This window comes from Onychostoma macrolepis, chromosome 10, assembly GCF_012432095.1.
Source record: "Onychostoma macrolepis isolate SWU-2019 chromosome 10, ASM1243209v1, whole genome shotgun sequence".
Classification (NCBI taxonomy): Eukaryota; Metazoa; Chordata; class Actinopteri; order Cypriniformes; family Cyprinidae; genus Onychostoma; species Onychostoma macrolepis.
Genome location: NC_081164.1, coordinates 19,151,153 through 19,166,316, shown reverse-complemented (window position 1 = coordinate 19,166,316; position 15,164 = coordinate 19,151,153). Strand labels below are relative to the sequence as shown.

Below are 15,164 nucleotides of genomic sequence, written 5' to 3'. Positions count from 1 at the left end.
CTGACGTAACAGCTGATGAAAATTCTGATTTGCATCACTGAATTAAAATTATATTTTAAAGTATATCAATTTTATATAATTTTTAGCCTCTGACACGGAGAAGAGTGAAAACTCCTCACATGACAGCTACCGAATATCTGAACATAATGAAACAAATGCACTAACGCCTGTTTGGCGGGTGTTCATTTCATACCGTCTGTGACAGCTTATTTAATGTATATAATTATGTACATTGTATTTAATGTATAAGCTACATGTATAACAAACTGGTAATGTCATAGTGGTATCGTGCAGCCTACTGTAATCGAATGTAGCCTATCTATACCTGTGGAACCGTAGACAGCGCATGCGGTGTTCATCTACAGTAACAGGCTAAAGATCTTCATAGCTAGCAAACAATAGCCTTTGCAGATTTGCTTTCAATTGACTGTAGATCCAAAGCCACGTCTTCAACGCTCTCGATGTTACAACTCTGAGTGAGAATCGCTTCAGACAACTCTGCGCGTGCGGCAGGGAACTGAACGAATCATTCAAACTGATTCGCAAACCGATTCACCGGTCTGCCAACTGGTTTGATCAAGCCTTTGAACAGTATTGATTCAAAAGAATGAATCATTCGCGAACGGACATCGCTCATTGCCCAGAGAAAAGTAGACGGTGCGATTCGAATAAATTGAAGTTATTTTTAACTTTGCATTAAGATAAAGTAACGAGAGGAGCGTCTCCCAGAGTAACAAAGTAAAAGTACCGTTTTTTTCACCAAAAATGTACTTGAGTAAGAGTAAAAGTACCCATCTTTAAATATACTCAAAAATTTACTCAAGTAAATGTAATGAAGTAAATGTAACTCGTTACTACCCACTTCTGGGTAGAGTGGCTTAGTAGGTAAAGATTTGAGACTGGTAACTCAGTGAATGAATAATAAAAGGAAATGAAACAAAAATTAACTATCAAAAATAAATTAGATTAAATATTTTTTAAAATGACAAATTACATAAAAACATTAAAAAAAAAGAATAAAATTAAGAGAAAATTTGCCATATGGCCAGTCAATAAAAAAATGAAAAATAGTTGACATATGCCTAACCTTAATAAAAAGAGACAAATAAATGGAAAAATAAATGGGGAAAAAATGAATAATAAAATCAAAAGGAAAACTCATATGGATACTCAATTTAAAAAACAAATCATGATGTAGGCATGTATATAATAGCTCAGTTTGTGCGGCACAAAAAAGAAAAAAAAAGCCATAAAAGTAGCAAAAATAAAACAGCAGATTAAGGATGGTTATAGATAATACCAAACCTCTGTGGTCTCTGTGGTTTAAATTACGCATGTCATTTCCTGTTTCTTTCCTCAGCTCATTAATCTCTTCACAAAACACAAATCAGTATGCTAATGCTAATGGAGGTCATGCGTCCCTGCCTCTCTTTCGCTCTGCTCGCTGTTGCCGAGCACAAGTGTCCTTCACCAAAGTGTCACAAGTCATTTGTGCTGCTTTCGCCCCCTCGTCTCTTTCTCTGCACAGCATCTTCTGTCCCCCAGTGGCCTCTCTCCCTTCGTCAAAGTTAACGCTGGAACAAAGTTCTTGCGAGAGATTAACTTTGCCGGATTAGGTGGGTTAATTATTAGATCTCGGAGGCTCATTGTTTTGTGTTTCCGCTGTGAGAGGCTGCTTGAGAGAGGCGCTGCAGCATTAAATCAATTTCATGGGCTTTTCATTACAGACGAGATAACACCAACATTTAGCATTCAGTTTTATGGCGTTATTTGAATCTGCTCCAGCGAATGGGCTGATGGGAGAGAAAAACCCTGCTGAGAGGGCACAAGGACATTGCTCTCCCTGCTTCCTCCAGAGCCTGCTGGGTACCGTAAAAACCACACAAATGGACCCTGAGGGAGCGCAGAAGGCGTCTACCACACTGAAAGAAAGAGGAAGAGGGACATTGACAGGAGGAAGAAGAAGAGAAAGAAGGAATTTTGAATCCTACATGAGACCTGAAGAACAATGACAGTTTCACACAGAACACCCTAGAAATCAGCCAGAAATGCCTTCAAAACAGACTGTTCTTACATCTATTTCTTACAATTAAGCAGTATAACTGATGCTACACAGAGAAAAAAAATGTTCTTTCAGTCTGACTATGCTAGAGTTACCCTGCTTTAGGAAACAGCTGCTGAAAAGAGCCACATGTCCTGAAATTAGGCTATAAATACATCTGATGTGAGCCCACACCACACACGGTTTGTGTCCTATCAAGCAACACGGAGCTGTGAAATGACAAAATCTGCGCCTTCATCTTTCCTTCATTGCCCACTTTGAAAGGAAAATAAAAACAATGAAAGCTGCCATAATAAGAGCTGGGAAAGGCAACAGCCTTGGCTCTCTTTTCATCTGTGCAGCGAGTGACCTGTTGTTGCTGTCCATATGAAAAAAAATGATGCGCTGTTTGTAGTTTTGCGAATACTTTTCATGCGATATCAAAGGTGGAATCTCAGGAGCCTTTGGCACAGGTGGTGTCTATATGAAGAACACAACACGCATACGTATAAACACTTCTTTGGTTCATACACGACAGTGTGAACGCTCAGAAGAGCCATTATGAATGGGTTTTTTGTGCACAGGTGTCTAAACTAAGATCAGTTTTCATATGAGAGAGGTTTTGGCCAAAATGAAACCATTTACTGTGCTGGATCTTCATTGTGAGAGTCTTCTGACGTTTGATTAGGGGACAAAAAGTCATTTTGCCAGGCAGATTAAAGGGCTCAATCTTTTTTTAGCCCTTTCATACACCATTAAACTTAACGATGAAGGGGGGAGTAGAAATCTCCAGAAAGATCCCTGGACATCACAAAACCTTCAAACGTCACCAGCCAGCCATGAGTTTCGCCCCACACCGTAATAAGAGACGATTGCGCAACTCCAACAAGAGTACGATCTCATCTCACCAATCTTTCTGTTTTGGAAACATATGGGCCGTGAATCATGTGTGTAAGTGTGTGTGTAATGGAGAGAAGTATAGTTGCACCGCTCTGAAGCAGATGTCACGGAGGTGACACGCATTTCCTACCGCTCATCTAATCATAAAACAAAACCATCTCTCTGCATCTTTCGACAGATCGGGCCTTTGTGCCAGAACGCGATCAAGCAGGCCGAACTTTGTTGTCGAAAATAAATCATTCCCTGCCCAGGCACAAAAGAGCCGAAGCGCTTGGCCTGTTTCTAATGGAAATGTTTCCAGGATTATGGTTTCTGCTGACCTTAGGTGAAGATTTTAAATGTGTAAAGTATAGCGAAGACTACTTTCCATGAAAAAAAAAAATAATTTATGTGAAATATGACAAAAAATTCTATGAAATATTCTAGGGTTTCTGGGTAACAGGTGTCAATGTTGATCCACTGAGGACTCGAGGATCTCAGGGTGTTAGCAGGAAGGACTCCGCCCTTTAAACGAGCAGCCTGTCTTGTTAGCTAGAAGCACTTTGTATCAATTAGCAAGGCCACCTCATTATTACCCAAGTAAACACTTCTAATTTGTTATGCATTTTAATGGCCTTCACCCAACACTTAAGAAACATCTTTAGGCATTTAAAAAAACCACAACTCCAGACAGCTAGGAAATACATGGACTACTAGAGCAGCATAGCTTAGTATCAAAATCTGTGGGTTACTTGAGAAGATCTGAAGAGCTTTTATGATGAGATTTATGATGAGAACGAGTAAAAAAAAAAAAAATAATTCACCTGCAAACGCTAGAGCCTCAGGTGTTTGTCTTTGATCTATCTATCTATCTATCTATCGATCTATCTATCTATCTGTCTGTCTATTAAGTATATAGATGATATACATTATATATTTTAAAAAAAATATATACACATGAAAAAATATATATACACACACACAGTACCGTGAAAAAGTTTTTGCCCCTTCCTGTTTTTTGTTTTTTCATTTTTTGCATATTTGTCACACTTAAAAGATTCAGATCATCAAACTAATTTTAATATTACACAAAAGATAATGCAAGTAAATACAAATTGCAGTTTTTAAATGATGATTTCATTTATTAAGGGAAAAAAAGCTCTTCAAACCTACCTGGCCCTATGCGAAAAATTAATTGCCCCCTCCTGTTAAATCATGAAAGAACTGTATTTAACCACATTATTTTAGAAAGCTAAGTTAAATTTCACTAGCCAAACACAAGCCTGATTAGTGCCAGACCTGTTGCATCAAGAAATCACTTAAATAGAACTGACAAAGTCTGACAAAGTGAAGCATGCTTAAAGAGCAACACATCATGCCGCGATCTAAAGAAATTCAAGAACAGATGAGAAACAAAATAGTTAACCTGTATCAGTCTGGAAAGGCTTATAAAGCCATTTCTAAGGCTTTGGGACTCCAGCGAACCACAGTCAGAGCCATTATCCACAAATGGAGAAAACTTGGAACAGTGGTGAACCTTCCCAGGAGTAGCCGGCCTACCAAAATTACTCCAAGAGCACAAAGATGACTCATCCAGGAGGTCATAAAAGAACCCAGAACAACATCTAAAGAACTGCAGGCCTCACTTGCCTCAATTAAGGTCGGTGTTCATGATTCAACAATAAGAAAGAGACTTGGCAAAAACAGAATCCATGTGAGAGTTCCAAGCCAAAAGCCATTGCTGACCAAAAAGAACACAAAGGTTTGTCTCACATTTGCCAAAAAATATCTTGATTATCCCCAAGACTTTTGAGCAAATATTCTGCGGACTGATGAGACAAAAGTTGAACTTTTTGGAAGGTGCGTGTCCTGTTACATCTGGCGTAAAACCAACACAGCATTTCATAAAAAGAACATCTTACCAACAGTCAAACATGGTGGTGGTAGTGTGATGGTCCGGGGCTGCTTTGCAGCTTCAGAACCTGGATGACTTGCCATAATTGATGGAACCATGAATTCTGCACTCTATCAGAAAATCCTGAAAGAGAATGTCCGGCCATCAGTTTGTGACCTCAAGCTCAAGTGCACTTGGGTTATGCAGCAGGACAATGATCCCAAACACACCAGCAAGTCCACCTCTGAATGTCTCAAGAAAAACTAAATTAAGATTTTGGAGTGGCCAAGTCAAAGTCCAGACTTAAATCCGATTAAGATGCTGTGGCATGAACTTAAACAGTGCATTCATGCTCGAAAACCCTTCAATGTGGCTGAATTAAAACAATTCTGCAAAGAAGAGTTCGCCAAAATTCCTCCACAGCGATGTGAAAGACTCATTGCCAGTTATCGCAAACGCTTGACTGCAGTTGTTGCTGCCAAGGGTGGCACAACCAGTTATTAGATTTAGGGGGCAATTACTTTTTCACACAGGGCCAGGCAGGTTTGGACCGCTTTTTTCCCTTAACAAATGAAATCATTATTTCAAAACTGCATTTTGTATTTACTCGGGTTTTCTTTGTGTAATATTAATCAGAATCATTCAAGTGTGACATATGCAAAAAAAAAAAAAAAAGAAAAAGGAAGGGGGCAAAAACTTTTTCACACCACTGTATATATATCCAAATACAGTGCATATATCGATTTCGGCCTCCAACGATTATGAAAATACAACAATCGAGATAAGATTATTGCGCCCCATTCCACCTCCCTTTCCAGCGGTGTGCTTTCATTCCTCTATAAAAGATCAATTTCACGTGCAAATCAGTAAAGTCATGTAATGTGGCTTTTGCAAAATGGGATGTGCTTGATTTTTTGAAGTATATTAGATTTATTCATGTTTTTAAAAGCGTGAAAGAGAACTTGTGCTGTTCCTCAGGCTCCCCTTTCTGTCATGCGCTCGGAGACGAACAGAACACGGACATGTAAAGTCAACCTTAGGTCAAGCTGCACTCATAAATGGTCAAATACACACAAAAATGTGTTAAAATGCGGCGCTTAGTGATTAGTCATGTAAACCTTCGTCAGTCATGTAGTAAATGAACGTAAAGAGTTGAGAATGAAAATACACGTGTAACAGTAAATTGGATCTGTGCGGCTCTTAAAGTGACAGCGGGTTATATTCCTGCTGAGACTGTGTGCTTAATATCAATCAAACAACTAAAGACAAAATTCTAAATCACACTGCTCTTGAGTGAAGGACTTTTGTAGCTTTAATAAGAAACAAAGCAAGTTTAATTCTTACAGTGAAGACTATGCTTTTTTATTTTACATTTGATTATTCATTGGCTGTTAACTACTTGAGACTTGCATTAAAAAAAACCTTAAAGCACAGTTTATTTCATTTGTATCTTTTTATTCTATTGTATTTGTCCTTTGCTTTTTTATTATTGACAGTTTAATTATTTTCAATAATTAAATAAATAATAACCTTATTTACAGGAAATATATTTCATATGTATCACTATCTTTAAATAAATCACTCGTATAAGGTTTTGGTCATATGGCCCACTCATAATCATGTTAAATAATCGTGATTACAATATTGACCAAAATAATCATGATTATGATTTTTGCCATAATCGAGCAGCCCTAATATAAATATAAACGCAGTGTATGGATTACATTTTGGTGGTAAAGTACTACACTATATCTATACTTCATTCTCTTTCATTTTATTACATGCCATGTAAAATCAGGAAGCATTTTAAAACTACTGCAAAACAACAACAAAAATTGCCAAAAGATGCACATTACATCTGTAAGTATGGGAAAGCAAGAAAGACAAACCCTAGATTCAAAATTCAACGCACAGTCGAGATGATTCAAAGACAGCATAAAAAAAAAGAATAGGAGCACAACGGCTCTCCCAAAGTCTCCTTACAGATGGCTGATTTCCATAATGACAGCCGAGACGGAGAGATCACTGGGTTTGTCAGTGGCTCATTCATGATCTCACACGGATTCAGACTTGTGTGAGAGAGAATTACTGGCTTTAAGTTTTGTGTGTGTGTGTGTGTGTGTGTGTGTGTGTGTGCATGCATTTTCCACTGCTGTCCTGTTTCAGGGTTCATTTCTAGTTTCAGTACTAAAGAAACAGCAAGAGAAGAGACAGATGTTGTTGTAGTTTGATTTTATGGTATATCGGTGTCAGGTGCCGTCACATAAAGATGAGTAACTGTGCAAGAGTTTGAGGCTCACCACAGATCAGAGAACACAGAATGTGTGTTTATGTGAATGGGACTGTCAGTTTGTGTGTTCTTGTGTGTATCTTTTTATGAGTTAACCCTGTCAAATATAACTTATGACTATTCTGAATAGAAATGTTTGAAGAACTACTAAGCTCTGTGAGAAAGAGAAAACTGATACATATCCCTCCACATACACCTCTCAGTAATATTTTAATGTGTTGTTACAAAAACAGACAAAAATAGCTAATTATTTTTTTCTTTAACTAAAAAAATGTTTGAAACAGAACAAAAACTACACTGAAACTACAAATGCGCACTACAACATGTTGGGGAAAGACCAGCGTCCATCAAAACATCCATCACACCCACTGAAGGAAAACCCATTAGCTCTGCTCATGATATCAGCAGGCAGGTGGCCATCCACAGGACACTCATATCAACACTAATATCTGCCTCCAGCTGCAGAGAAATGTGCTCACCTTCACGCCTCTAACAAACACACACACACACACCCACCCCATTCACTCACATTGTCATACACTCGATTCACACGTGTGCATGTAACAAGCTCCCAAAATGATGCTGAATTTCATGACAGTTTGCAGTTTCATGAGACCGATAGACAGACAGACAGACAGACTGAAAGACAGACTCACCTGGAAACTGGTAACTGTAGCTAGGAGAAAATCCTGTGTATCCACGACCGTACGTTGCCACAATGTTTGGATAACCTACAAACACACATATAGACAGAAACAACATCAGCTCGGTAGGATAAAAATCACACTTAACCTTGGTCAATCAGGAACTAGTAATTAGACATGTCTGGATGAGGCTGTGTATATGTAACACTGTCACAAGAGCAGCAGCACTTGAAAGGGAGGATGAATATCACAACATTACGTTTTCAAGCACATGAGCACTTTAAAATGAAGTGGCAACTTCAGGGAATTTCACTGCCATCTGTTTTTCTCTGATGCTGCTCTGCCGAGAGAAAGAGAGAAAGACTGATTCTGATGTGTGGTATTTTTGGCCTTATTTTCTCATGTTTTCTCTTTGAAATTTACATGCTGTATTAATTTCATGTTTTTCCCAAAACAAGAATGTGAAACAGCAGTCACCACTGCTCAGTAATAAATCACGACCTTGGTGCAGGGCTGGCATATGTGCACTTATGATTTCCCAAACCTGTCACGAGTCACTCAATATCAGCTGACAGCAATGAAAACACTTTTGACAGCTCTCACAGAATACACAGCTAAAAAAGGGTTCTTCCAGGGAGGATGCACTCACACACACAGGAAATACACGACTCCAGGAGCTCACCACAACATCTCTCCCACCCTGCTTTACTATGTGTGTTTGTTGTGTGGTGTGCCTAAAAAAAAAGATGTTGTATTCTTTAAAGAGAAGAGAAAACTGAGATGAGAATCATCAGAAGAAAACAGTTGAGAAGAGACAAAATGAGGTGTGATGAGACAAACAAAAATAGACAAGAAAAGATTAAAAGAGACCAAAATGAGAGATGAGAAGAGAACAGAAAAGAATATATGAGACAAGTTGAGAGAATAGATGACAAGACCAGAAAAAAAGATGAGAATAAATGAGAACAAAAAGATGAAGAGAACAAAATAAAACAGAAGAAATGAGACGAGAAAGAAAAAAAAGAAAAAGCAGAACGAGATAAGATGTGACAAGAACTGAAAGGCAAAATGAGAACTTATTTAAGAGATGAGACAAGAAAACAAAAGAGAAAAAATGAGATAAAACAGAAAAAACAAGAATAGGCAAGAAACGAAAAAATTAGAACAAAGTTGAGACAAGAAGAGAAGAAATGAAACAAGTTGAGAAGAGAACAGAAGAAAACAGATTGTAAAGACCGAAAGAGAAGGGATGAGACTTGAATTGAAAAGACGAGATGAGATGAGACAAGACGAGAAGAGACAAGACCAAGACAAGACCAGAAGAAAAGAGGCAAGCCAAGAAAAAATTGATCAGGCAAGACCAAAACAAGCAACAACAACAACAAAAAAAAAAAGGAGAAAAGTTGAGATGAGAAAGAAACAAAATAGCTTACTGATGAGAAATTATGTGAGAATATAAGAAAAATTAGATGAGTCTCTAGTAAATGAGACTAGATGAGACAAAGGACAAGAGAACAGAAGAGACAAAATGAAAACTAGAAGTGAAAAAAAAAAAAAAAGAAACCGGATGAGAGGCAGGAGATGAGCCGAGCTAACCTGTCCGTATCTCAGTGCATTGTGGGTAAAAAGGCAGGGTCCTCTCCTGGCAGCTGCTATATCAGGCGCTGATTTGCATTATTAATGTTCAGGCTAATATACCTATTTTATGGCTCAACAGCTCAGATTCACTTTAAAATCAATTATACATCTGCGGCAGCTGAAGCAGGCAGAAGCTCAAATGTGTATTAATCTCAGCAAACATACACGCGGCGCCCGACTATAAAGATAAATGACACGATTAGCTGCGGTAAACAAAAGCGTGAATGCAGCAGCTTTAATGAGATTTGGCGTATAAGAAACTTACAGTTCCTTAAATAATGAGCCCTGATCTGCTGCTTTTTTTTTTTCATATGCAAATTGTAGCAAGTTCTGTCTGGTCGTCCTGTTCACTCCAGTTTCATTTAGATAAGAGCAGAGTTAATATTTTCACATGAGTGCTTCATGCTCTCGTTCTCTCTCTCTCTCCCATTCCTCCTCTCTTCACCCTCCTCCACAGTAATCCATGAGAACTTCTAGAAAGTTCACGCCTTGTTAAAAGTTGAGTATAAGATAAGGAATGGGTCTATCTCCTTATTTCAGTTTACATATTAAAAATAAATACCCACACAATATGGTAAAATTAAATTATATTATGTAATTTAATAATATTTTAAATACTAAATATATATATATTTTATATTATATTACATTATATATATATATATATATATATATATATATATATATATATATATATATATATACACACACACACACATACATGCATACATATACACACACACACCATCACCATACATTATTATCTGTTACGCAAGTTGAGTATAATGAATCTGTTAATCTCCTTATTTCAGTTTAAATATAAATAACATGAAAAATCTAAAATGAAAAACAATATGATAAAATGAACTTATATAAAATATTACATAATTGAATATATTTTGTATTAATATCAAAGTAATCTGAAGTCTATATATTATAAAATCTATATTAATATTATTATATATCTGTGAGTGTTATGAATGATTAACAGCACTGATCTTGGCAGCAGGTTTGTCTCCTGTAGCTGATGAGTTCTTCTCATTTAGTGGTGCTGTCATTAGTGAGGGCAGAGGTCAGGCAGATGGCTGCACTGAACATTAGTCTAATTTTCCTCTTCATTTGAGCCATTAATACAGACGTTTATCTGCTCGTCAGGTCTGAAGGATCCCACAGCACCTGAGCTGAACTAACCAGACACGTTCACAGACAGACCTCTGTCTCTGGTCTAGCAGCCAATCACAAGTCATCATCTTGCATCAGTGTGTGTGTGTGTGTGTGTGTGTGAGAGAGAGACTCACTCAACATGCCCATGCCCAGCATGAAGGCGTCCATGGTGTATGGAAGACTTCTTGCCCTCCCCCTCGTGCCTGGAGGAAACATCACCTCCTTTGGTTGGGCCTTCTTACATTCTACCTGTGAATAGACAGACACAGAAGCAGACAGAAAGAGAAGATCTAAGTGACAAAATTGTTGGTTTTAGCATGTCACTAAGTTTGCAATGTGATAAAACTAAATAGCACATGCTAAGTCTAGGGCCCCATGAAATCTGTTTTATTAGCCGCTTTTCTGCTAATAGCCTCGGACCTGTAACACTGAGCCCAAAATCACACTGTGTTTCCACTGTCAGGCCAAGCGCTTTACTAAAACCCACCCTTTACACGCCTCTTTGGAACAACTTAACGCAACCCCATCATTTCACCAACAAAGAGAAGTTATCAGAAAACTAAACAGAAATAAATCATTGGAACTAGCGAGATCAGAAAAGCGACCTTTATGTTTTTGTTTACTTAAAGATTTAAATCCAAAAGCATCAATGTTTTACCAGTTTCACAATAATAAGTGATACATTGATCATAATAAATTAATCTGTCAGAACTGAAAATTAGTCATACAGAAATAAAGTGGTATTTACCGTTAGCCTATTTCAAAAAAGAAAGAGGACGCACATATTCAGTCGTGTATTTTTGTTTATTTGTAGTCACAGTACATTACATTTATAAAGAATTATAATTTCTATCATTTTTCCATCAAAAATACGGCCTGAATAGCAGTGGGAGCTCCTGAACAAACACTATAATTATGATCTATTTTATGACATACGTGGAGTTAAATATGAACAATAGACAGTCAGGTATAAAGAGACGAGACTTACTGACAGATAAAATGTTACTAAATACATAAACGATTGTGATAGCCTATATGATTTGTCTGATTTCCGGTCGTATTTACCATGTTTACTATGGTAATGGCTAGCGTGCATAGTCTTTTGCATCGCTTATAAATATTTCTGCCTTGTATGGTGATCATAATCCACATCGGATCTCAAACAGAAGTTATTTCATACACTCGCTGCTGTCGGAAAGTGAATTTTGAGCTAAAATTATTTCAAAAGTCTTTAATGATGGCGTTATAGCTGTTAACTCTATGAAATAATCTGCAGTGCTAACACTCTAACACTCTCCGCCTTTGTTCATAGCCTCAAGCCCAAACTGGCCTGCTTTGGCCTAAGGTTTTCGGCGGGCCAAAAAACCCTGGCCGTTGGCCTCAAGGAAGCCCCGACGAGGCACGATCAAGCCCTGGAAGTGGAAGTGGAAATGCGGCTGGCCCTGGCACGCACTTTTGGCCCGACAGTGGAAACAGTCAAATCCTGTGTGTTCCATTTTCATTTTTCTGGATTTCATTTTAATGGTTTAATAAAATTGTAATAATAAAAAACTATTTCAATTTCTAACAAATTGAATTCATAATACTTTTAACAGCTTGAGAATACAGAACACGGAATTTCTGAGAAAAAAGAAGACATTTCATAAGGCTATTTTAAGAATAAATTTGAATAAACTAAGTTGTTTTTATGCATTCAAATAATTAGACTTACTACAACACAGAATTTAATAACAATAAAACATGGTGAAAGAAAATAAAACACCCACTTATGAAAGTGGATAAAGATTTTCAATCTCTTGAAGTCTTTAACAACCTAGAATAAATTAATAGAAATGATGATTCTGTCTGAGCTATGCGTTTTAAAATGAACACGCACTAGTGTAAACGTAGCCTAACAGATGTGTAAACTGAAAACTATTTGAACTTTATTAAAACTATTTGCAATGATTTATTGTGTTGGATATATTTTGTTCCTTTGTGCAGTGGCTCAGGAGATGAGGCTTTGAGTCTGTATAAATAAATAAAGCTGAAAAAATAAAACCAGTTTTTTGAGATAATGTAATCTTGTTAAAACTTATAAAATTTATTATAAAACTTATAAAACTTTATAAAACTTATACTCATAAAATTGGTATCGAAAAAAGTATCGTTCGGTATCGAAATTTTGGAACGATACCCAGCCCTATGTATATACAGTATATATATAAAATATATGTAATCGTTTAAAAGTTTGGGGTCAGTAAAACATTTATTCAAGAAATAAATAATTTTATTCAGCACGGAGGGATTAAATGTGGATTATTTTGAACTTTCACCTTATGTAACAATACAACTGTTTTCAACATCATTTTGAAGTTTTTTTGAGCATTAAGGGTGTATTCACACCAGGAAAGTCTGATAGTTCACTTGCTTTGGTCCGGACCAAATAGAATGTTTTTTTTTGTTTGTTTGGTGCGGTTCGCTTTCACACTGCCCTTTTTGTAAGTGAACCAGAAATTGTAAACACAACCACACGTGTGCTAAGGTCATCCATTCATTGGACAGAAATTCTCAAGCAGGGAAAAACAGGAAGTGCAAAAACAGGCTAATCATGGAGATCTTTCGTAGTGCAATTTTTATTTTTACTGATTTGCTGTCATGAGATGATAACGCAATATGAAGAAATTTATGAGCATCATATATGAGACAATGTCATACAATGTTGTAATTACGACTTGCCAAAAATTAAATCTATAGATATGAAATACTCAAAGCATATCAAAATGTTAGTTTAAACACTTAACCTAGATAAATGTGCGCTAGGCGCATATTCAATCCTTGGTGCGGAGAGTGGAAGCTGAAGCGCGCTTCAGAACATCATACAAATATGCCGTAATTGTTGCTCATAAAGGTAATAATAATAATACATCATTCGGAACTTTAAAGGGTATATTTTTATGTGTGTGCACTCACAATATCAAGAAAACATGCTTTTCTAAAATAAAGAAAACTAATAGGATGCGCTTCCCGTCAAAAATGAACCGTAACTCAGTGAATGTTTTCCTTACAGACATGATGAATATATCTTTAGAAAGCTTTGAATTTCTACAAAACGAAATAAATCATATCCAAAACAAAAACTCTTTCATTATAATCCGTAAAGATGCATTTCTTTCTAAAGGCGCGTCCAATGAGGAGATGGCGAGTCAGGATTTTTAACTTCATCTTTGTGACACTGACTCAGAAAACACTAGTTTATTAATAAATAATTCAAATATCTCCTTACTATTGTCCCCAGACACATTCATTGTAACTTTTGCCGGGGCTTTGCTGCAAGCTTTAGCCTATTTAGTGCGCTCATGTCACGTTGCTGTGGGCGCTATGGTCACCAAAACTCATAATTTGTATGCGTTTTTCAGCATTGCGGTTTGAAAACGAGTGATTTAAGCAATTGAAATGCAAACAACAACACTATATGCGTGAGTTGTGTGTTTTCTGAGCATGCTTTCTGCAATTGGATTGGATCAAGGCTGGTTCATATTCACACCTTAAACGAACCGTACCGGAGTTCGTATGGAAGCGGACCGAGACCACCTCTTCAGCTGGGTCTCGGTACACTTGATTGGTCCTCTTTTGGTGCGCACCCGCTGCATTCTCACCTGCCCAAACGAACCGCACCAAGAGGGAAAACGAACTCTAGTACGATTCAACCGAACTAAATGAGGCAGGTGTGAAAGCACCCTAAATCAGCATATTACAATGATTACAATGCTCACAGGAGTAAATTATATTTTAAATATATTAAAGCTTCATTATAGCTATGTTATAGCCTCATTTTCTATACACGTTTTTCTTGCCATAAAAATGGGCGTGGCCATTTGTAAATTCTATAGGTCTAGCTTCCGGTCTCATCTGCGTCCAGCTATTTTTAGCTGTCCAAAACAGTTCGTTTTGCTGCTTGATATTGAAAATTTGTGTCTCTTACGATATTATTTTAATGTATTATCTTAATTATGAACACACTGGTTTGTAGTGCAAACAGTTTTACCGTTTACGGCACGTTGTTATTCTTCTCGTTATTTATCTATAACGGCTAATGAACCGGAAGTCTCACCCCATAGGCTTACTTCCACATTGAACAAAAAGGTGGATATGCTAAATAAATAATTTTTTCTATTGGTTTTGGGATGAAATATGGCTTTTCTTGTTCATGATCTTGACAGGTATCCTGAACTTCGCCCACCCATTGTTTGGAAGAGTCACTGGACCGTAAACATGTGAAATTTTTGAACAGAGCTTGAGTCATATCTCAAGCTCTGTCAGTTTGAGTTTTGTGCACATTATTGGCATAACAAACAGCAATACATTTGTGTATCCAAAGCATTTTTTAGACAACTAAACTAATGCAAAAATAAACAAAGTCTCTCTGTTTTTCTGATTCCACCCTGTGATCTCCTCCGCATCCCTCCCCTCATCCTCACGTTCCCGCTCTCTGATTGACATTTTAACCTCTGGAGCTGAGCACATGAGCGGACAGCAGACAGCAGTCCCTGCCTGAGAGACAGAGGAATATTCCTCCAGAGAGCTACAAAAGGGAAGACAACATGTCTCTAGCAAAAGGGAGAAATAAACAAA

The 15,164-nt window shown here is 37.2% G+C and overlaps 1 protein-coding gene across 5 annotated transcripts in view; it reads right to left on the bottom strand.

Annotated features, from left to right (window-relative positions):
* msi2a (musashi RNA-binding protein 2a) overlaps window positions 1-15,164 on the bottom strand; it is a 182,700-nt gene that overhangs the window by 18,799 nt on the left and 148,737 nt on the right. For all 5 annotated transcript variants that reach the window (XM_058789219.1, XM_058789221.1, XM_058789224.1 and 2 more), the window contains 2 exons: window positions 10,685-10,799; window positions 7,761-7,835 (listed from right to left, as the gene is read on the bottom strand). In XM_058789219.1, coding sequence (XP_058645202.1) covers window positions 7,761-7,835; window positions 10,685-10,799 — 190 coding nt within the window. The remainder of the gene's footprint in view (window positions 1-7,760; window positions 7,836-10,684; window positions 10,800-15,164) is intronic.